At 52.5% G+C, this 7232-nt stretch overlaps 2 protein-coding genes across 2 annotated transcripts; both read left to right on the top strand.

Annotated features, from left to right (window-relative positions):
• Nucleotides 1-3813: 3813 nt before the first annotated feature.
• Nucleotides 3814-5742, top strand: LOC148385821 (janus kinase and microtubule-interacting protein 3-like). The gene is made up of 8 exons (XM_088398917.1): nucleotides 3814-3878; nucleotides 4015-4119; nucleotides 4266-4376; nucleotides 4785-4847; nucleotides 4934-5032; nucleotides 5118-5357; nucleotides 5472-5537; nucleotides 5599-5742. The coding sequence occupies exons 5-8, from the start codon at nucleotides 4943-4945 to the stop codon at nucleotides 5725-5727; spliced, it is 525 nt and encodes a 174-aa protein (XP_088255043.1). The 5' UTR covers nucleotides 3814-3878; nucleotides 4015-4119; nucleotides 4266-4376; nucleotides 4785-4847; nucleotides 4934-4942; the 3' UTR covers nucleotides 5728-5742.
• A 50-nt stretch (nucleotides 5743-5792) lies between these two features.
• On the top strand, nucleotides 5793-6694 carry LOC148385820 (janus kinase and microtubule-interacting protein 3-like). Its single transcript, XM_088398916.1, has 2 exons — nucleotides 5793-6111; nucleotides 6191-6694. Exons 1-2 carry the CDS (start codon nucleotides 5899-5901, stop codon nucleotides 6305-6307), a joined length of 330 nt encoding a protein of 109 aa, XP_088255042.1. The 5' UTR covers nucleotides 5793-5898; the 3' UTR covers nucleotides 6308-6694.
• The last annotated feature ends 538 nt before the right edge of the window (nucleotides 6695-7232 follow it).

The following is a 7232-nucleotide window of genomic DNA, read 5'->3' as shown; positions in this document are numbered from 1 at the left end:
TGGTGGGGCTCATCAGAGACAACAACGACCTGGACTACAGAGAGGAGGTGGAGCAGCTGGTGGGCTGGTGCAGAGAAAACAGCCTGATCCTGAATGAGGAGAAGATGAAGGAGATCATCGTCGACTTCAGGAAAAAACAGCCTCACCACGCTCCACTGATCATCAACAGCTCAGCTGTGGAGGTGGTCAGCACCACCAAATTCCTGGGGGTCCACATCACAGAAGACCTCACCTGGACTATGAACACTACGGCACTGGTCAAGAGGGCACAGAAGCGCTTGTACTTACAGCGGAGGATGAGGAGAGCCCACCTGCCCCCACCCATCATGAGGACGTTCTACAGGAGCACCATAGAGAGCATTCTGACAAGCTGTCTCTCTGTGTGGTGTGGAGGCTGCACCGCCTCCGATTGGAAGAACGTGAGGAGAGTGGTGAGGACAGCAGAGAGGATCATAGGGGCTCCTCTTCCCTCCATTCAGGACATTTCATCTCAGCGCTGCATGTCCCGTGCCCGTAACATCATCAATGACCCATCACACCCCCACCATGGACTGTTCTCCCTGCTGCCCTCTGGGAAGAGGTTTGCAGCATCCGCTGCAGGTCCACCAGGTTCTGCAACAGCTTTTTCCCTGCTGTCATCAGACTGTTGAACACTAGAACTGTTGAGCTCTAAACTGAACTCTGCATCACACATTCACAGAACTGTACTTTATGACACTACGGACCTCTATCTTGCACTATCTCGCACTACCAACTTTACTGAACTTGTATAAACCCTTTAAATAGAAGTTTAATACATGGTTTAGCATTCCTCTGCACACTCTTGAATACTGTTTTGCCTACTTGCACTATTGCATAATTATCACTGCTGCACTTTATACTTATTTTTAATATATATATATATATATATATATAGTATATGTATATATATATATTTTCATAGGATATGTTACTTCTATTCAACTGCAATATCACTACTTTGTTGTAAGACGTATGCAACGGAATTTCGTTTTGTATGCACCATGTGCAGACAAGATGACAATAAAGTTTGTCTAAGTCTAAGTCTAAGTCATGTCAGGTCAGCTGTCTGGAGAGAGAGAGAAGTCAGGACCTGCGGGCGGAGCACCACCGTGCCACCGCCGCCATGACGGAACTCAAAAGCAAACTCCATGAGGAGAAGCAGAAAGAGTTAGCCATTACCAGGGAGACATTACTGCGGCAGCATGAAATGGAGCTGATGAGAGTGATCAAAATCAAAGATGGAGAGATCCAGCGACTGAATGCCTTGGTCCTCAGCCTGAGGGACGGCTCCATGGACAAGGTGATCCGCTCTATCCGTGTCTGACTATCCGCACGCCACGTCGGGCTTCGATGCGGCCGCTACCGTATTGTGTAGCTTGTCCCCAGTAAGCGTCGCGGCGCTCCGTTGCGGTCTCAACGGCCCGGTGTGGCGCAATGTCTGCTCAGGTGAGGAGGGGGGGCGCTTTGCTGGCGGAGGTGGAGGAGACGCGGCGGTGTCGGGAGACCGAGCGGTGTCGCCTCCACCAGGAGCGCGGAAGAAGCCCTGGCAGCGGCCCAGCAGGCCTGGCAGTCCCGAGCGGCCGAGCTCCGATCGGCTCATCACCAGCATCGGGAGGAGCTGAGCCGAACCAAGAGAGACTGCGAGAGGGAGATCCGCCGACTGGTAGGACTGATCAGATGCGCGGTGCGTGGCTATGTTCCCAATTTCGTTGTATACCTGCAGTGCAATGACACCTAAGGCATTCTATTCTATTCTATTTCACAAGAAGAAAATGTCCGGTTGCTCGCTTCGCTTTTGTCACAGCAAAGGTGTTCCAGTCGATTCAAGAAAAAAAATTGGCCGGTTGCTCTCTTTGTTTTTGTCACAATTCTGGCAAATGAGTTTGCCCGCCTGCCTGAGCGCTCCCCGTTTGTACATCCAGACGGATGAGATCAAGCTGAAAGACAGAGCGGTTAGTGTTTTGGATGAAGCCCTGGGGCCGGCCACGTCCACCGCCTTCAGCTGCAGACTCAGGCTGCCGAGCAGCAGATCGCTGCCCTGAGGGATTCCCAAAGGGCGGGCCTAAACTACCCTGGAAGTGGGGTCAACGCCGCTACTAGCAATCCTCTTCATTGCGTAAGCCACCTCATCACACACTTGCAGTACGCATGACTTAGTTCGTTGCTGGAGGAAGGTAGCACAAAAACAGTTTTGAACTTTGAACGAGTGCTTGTGTGTGTGTGTTGCGGGGCGTTTTCAGTCTCAGGAGGATCGGGACACGCGACGGTTTCATCTGAAAATCGCTGAGCTCAGCGCAGTCATCAGGAACCTGGAGGATCGAAACGCCCTGCTTTCTGAAGAGCGCAATGAACTGGTAATTTATTGACGGCACGCTTGAAGGTTTGCGCTACGTTTGATGCGCGCCATCCAGCGAGGCACCCATTGCGCTTGCTTATTAGTTGAGCGGCGCGTCGAGTCGGTTGCCTGGTAGATGTCTTTTATTGGGAGCCAAAGCCACGATTCCGTTCAAACCGATGCAAAAGGAATGGATACGTTCTGGCCCGCGTGTTGTGCGTCTTTCACATCCCGCACTTCATGCTTGCAGCTAAAGCGACTGAGAGAAACAGAAAGCCAGTTTCTGCCACTCCTGTACAAAAACAAACGCCTGAGCAGGAAGAATGAAGAACTCTCGCTGGTGCTGTGTCGCCTTGAAAACAAAGTGCGCTTTGTCACCCAGGAGAACGAGGAGATGGCAAGCTTGGTAAGTCGACGCGGACAACGGCGGCGTGCCAACAGAGTCCACTGCATTTGTGTTCCACAGAGAAGGCCTAGTTCGCTCAATGACCTGGACCGCGGTTGCGGCCAGCAGGACGGTGAAATGGAGTTCCTTCAAGTTGTGGAGCAGCGGCACATCATCGACGACTTGTCCAAGGTCTTCAGGCAGGCGACTCGGTGCACGTACGGCAGCGCCACGCTCGCTCGCTGTCGCCAGGAAATCTTTTCCGTCCAAAGCTTGGCCGGCGGCCGCCATCCAAAAAATTGGCCCCTTAAATTCCGACCTTTCAAGCAGGAGCATTGTGCGCACGCGTTTGAACACGCTTTAGACTTGTTTTGCCGTTTTCAGCAGCTCAAAGCTCCCGTTTTGTCAGCGCCTTTGCCACTCGCTGTGCGCTGAAAACGACGGACTTGCCCGGCTGCTCAGCCCGTCAACCATGAGCCGCGAGCGCGACATCATTGTCCGTAGGCAGCTAGTGGCAAAATGCACCCTGTTAGAGTTGCGCTCGCTCCAACTTATTTTGCAAGAACCACACGGGAGACAAGTAAGTTCTTTTGGACACCTGCAGGTGGAGAGTCCATCCGTTGTACGAATGAAGTCTGACTCTCGGCTCCTGCACGAGCATTTTAATTAAGAGAAACAGGGTGGGTGTAAGAGTGGATTGAATAGAGGAAGCCCTTGACCTCTAGTCAAAACATAGCAAGGGGTGTTTTACGACTTTGTGTAGGAAGGGATAAGCGATAGGGATAAATAAGGGATAAATAATATTATTTATTACAGGTTGCAGTCAAAGTCAAAGCAACATAATGATACGATAAAGATAATCTGGAAAACCCTGACACACCCTGTAGTTGTCACTTTTGGAAAAGACGAGCGTCCCTCCAATCATCGCCGGTGACGTGTTTTTCAGGCTCTGGAGACAGGAGCTCATGTCAGAAATGTCATTGTGAGTCGCGTTTGTTTCTGCGCCGGAGCCGTTCGTTCCCTTTGCATCCAAAGAATCTCAAAGGCGGATTATTTGTGTCGACAGGAGAGAGATTTGCTGCTACGATACCGACGTCGAGAATCTCTGAGGAGGAACAAAGCGTGAGGTCCTGCAAGGTGAGTCTGTTTGTTTGCGGCTGCTTGGTGTTGCGCAAGATGAAATGGCCTTTTTCTCGCTATCGTTCCTCTCGTCGATTCATCGTGAGGTGTCGCTTCAGTTTGTTCAGAGAGATGTTTGCTTCCGCGCCCGCAGGTCATCGAAACATTTTACGGCTACGACGAAGACGTGTTGGTGGACTCGGACGGATCGTCCTTGTCTTTTCACACCGACAGAACCCCCGACACGGAACCCGAAGAGGTAGCCCGCCATTTCTGCCAGCGTATTGGCACCAAACATTCCTCTTCAGCCTGGAATCGGACTCGTCTTTGCGTCGCGGGTGCTTTGTCGCCGGTCTGACTGATTCTGGTACTAGTGCTGTGTTGCATTGGTGTGTGCATGAAGAGGCGGAGCTTCGCTACCGCCAGCTGACGCAAGAATATCAAGCGCTGCAACGAGCCTACGCTCTGCTAGCCCAGACCAGCGAAGGGGACTACGACGCCGAGAAGGAGATCAAGGTGGCGCCCCTTCCCGCAACCCCCGGCCGGGTCGCAGCCTCCCCGTTCTCACCCAGCCTCGGGTGTTCTCTGGTCTGAAAGGAGGAGGAGGAGCCTCCCTCCTCCTCCTTTCAGACCAGAGAAAAGCTGATGGTAGAAATGGGTCACTATCAAAGCAGAGTAGCAGATCTGGAGTCAGCGCTGAAGCAACAAGGACAGGTAAGCTCATCAATGAGCACACCTTTTTCTCAGACAAAATAGCTACATTCTTCAGTCACTCATTCGTCTGGCATTACTGGACCAACCCCCCCCCCGAATGTGGCTGGGAAAATGCGGAGAAAAGCAAATGTCATTTTCCAGTCAACCAAAGAATTTGTGGATGAAAATGACACAACATTCCAAAGCTGTCCACGCGTTTGTCTCTTCTAGAATGTCAAGTGGGTGGAGGAGAAGCAGCTGCTGCGTCAGAGCAATCAGCAGTTGGCCGAAAAGGTGACGGAAAGAAAGGCGCTGGGCGGAGTCGCTTGGCGTCACACCCGTCGGGAAGCCCCGCAGATGAGGTCTGACTGTCTTTTCAGGTCAGGCGGATGGAGGCGGAAGAAGCGCGTCTGAAAGAGCACATCCAGGATATCCGAGACCAAAACGAACTGCTTGAGTTCCGCATCCTGGAGCTGGAGGTGGGAAGACTCGCACAAGCGTGTTGAGGCCAGAGATGTGACGGACGGACGGACGGACGGACGGATGCATGCCTCTGCCTTTCAGGAGAGGGAGTGGCGCTCCCCCGTCTTGAAGTTTCTGCAAGTCCGTTTCCCAGACGGCCTCAGCCCTTTGCAGATCTACTGCGAGGCCGAGGGCGTGAGCGTACGTAAGGCGTCCCTCGCAACCCTAACCTTAACCCGAGGTCCCAGAACACCTTACATTGCTCCTTGCGCCTTTCCCCCGGACATCGTCATCAGTGATCTGATGAAGAAGCTGGACATCCTGGGCTATAACGCCGTAAGTGTATGTCGAACTCCTTATGTTCGCACTCCACGAGACTCGGCGGCTCAAATGTGACTTTTGGAAGGCTTTGCGCTGAAAGAAGCTTGTTGACGCTGTGCCTTTGGGCTCTTGCAGAATCTCACCAACGAGGAGCAGGTGGTCGTGATTCACGCCAGGACCCTTCTCACCCTAGCCGAGAAGGTAACGCGCACGTCCACGCACGCTCTCGCATTCTGCTTATGTGACAGCAGCCTTTCCTCAGTGGTTAGAATACATCAAAGTGACCAAGTCAGCACTTCAACAGAAGATGTTGGACATTGAAAGTGAGAAGGTAGACAGACACGCGACATCAGCCAAGGGGAACTCCGGCAATGTGCCCCAACAATTCTGACCTTGAGCTGTGCTAGGATATGTTCTGCAAGCAGAAGGGCTACCTGGATGAAGAGTTGGACTTCAGGAAGTGTTCCATGGACCAGGCTCATAAGGTAAGCCTCCCTCAAATCTCCCGCCGGACCACTGATGGACGAGGATTGCGGCCCAGAGGATCCTGGAGCTGGAGGCCATGTTGTACGAGGCGCTACCGCAGCGGGACTGCCCCGCCACGGACGGCGAAAAAGCCAGCCACGCTGGCGTGAATGACGTGCTGACGGCGGATCAGAGAGAAGAGCTTAGGAGCGCCGTGGACCAATGGAAGCGAGCCCTGATGTGCGAGTTGAGGGAGCGCGACGCTTGCATCCTCCAAGAGAGAATGGATCTGCTGCACAGCGCGCAACAGGTAAGGGCCCAAAGCCAGCCCGGCACTTACTTGCACGCTTACTGGCTTTTGAATGCCACTTTCCATTTGTCCGTCCTAGAGGAACAAAGAGCTGAAAGAATTCATCGAAGCTCAGAAGAGACAAATCAAACAATTGGAGGAGAAGTTTCTGTTTCTCTTTCTATTCTTCTCCTTGGCCTTCATTCTGTGGCCCTAACACCAGCTGGTGAGTGAGCTCCAGCGGCACCGCACTCGACACCTCCGATACACTGCCAGCCGGTCTCAGACGTTGGCAGACGCTCCGATGCCAACGTATACCCCCCGCCACGGTGACAGAGGCACCGCGTCACACCGGCGCTCATCCAATCAGAAGGCAGGAAAAGCAAATTCACATGCAGGGCACTTTTGAACCAGAAGAGAGCGCCACAAAAAACGGTTGTTGCCCCAAACGCGCACTAAAAAGGGTCAGAATAACAAGAGTCCCACTGGCCAGCCGGGGCCACCCGTCCAGCTGTTTCTTCAGGGGGGAAAAAAATTGGAGTCACCGGTGAGTACATTTTGCATTTAGCTCTGCTTTTCTGCTTCTGTCTTCAAGTGTGTGGCATCCTGCGATCAAAGATTCAGCCAACCCCAAAGCGGTTGACCTCAACGTCCCACCACCATGCCTACCAGAGCAGGTGACATGATGCTTTGGACATCCTTCCGTCTCAGATGCCCAAAAGTACTCTTTGCCACATCTGCGGCAATACGGTGTCTTTTCAAAGGTGCAAATAAATCCAGCGTGGGCGGAACACGCACGTCTTCGGTTTTTCCCGCTTTGTTTGTGTGACAGCTGTTGTGAAAATTTTATACAAATAAAGTTGTATAGTACAGGTTTGGCCAAGCCGCAACTCCCGAACCGCATGCGGCTCTTTTATGTTCATATCAACATTTGTGTGTGTGTGTGTGTGGGGGGGGGGGGGGGGGGGGGGGGTTGTGCGTGTTGGCTTCACTTGAGTTCAATTTGGTATTTTGGTCATAAGCGCATGTGGTGAAATTCCACAAAGTAGGATGGGCAAACACATTTCTTTAAACTATGAGTGTCAATTGGGCTCTCGAAATGGCAGGGAAAAGATGCACAGCAAAACGAAAATACGTAGATG

The sequence above is a fragment of the Syngnathus floridae genome, chromosome 15, assembly GCF_059516105.1.
Source record: "Syngnathus floridae isolate MCC-2025c chromosome 15, RoL_Sflo_1.0, whole genome shotgun sequence".
In the NCBI taxonomy this organism is placed as follows: domain Eukaryota; kingdom Metazoa; phylum Chordata; class Actinopteri; order Syngnathiformes; family Syngnathidae; genus Syngnathus; species Syngnathus floridae.
The sequence above is the reverse complement of the archived record's forward strand: the minus strand, read 5'-3'. Positions and strand labels throughout refer to the sequence as shown.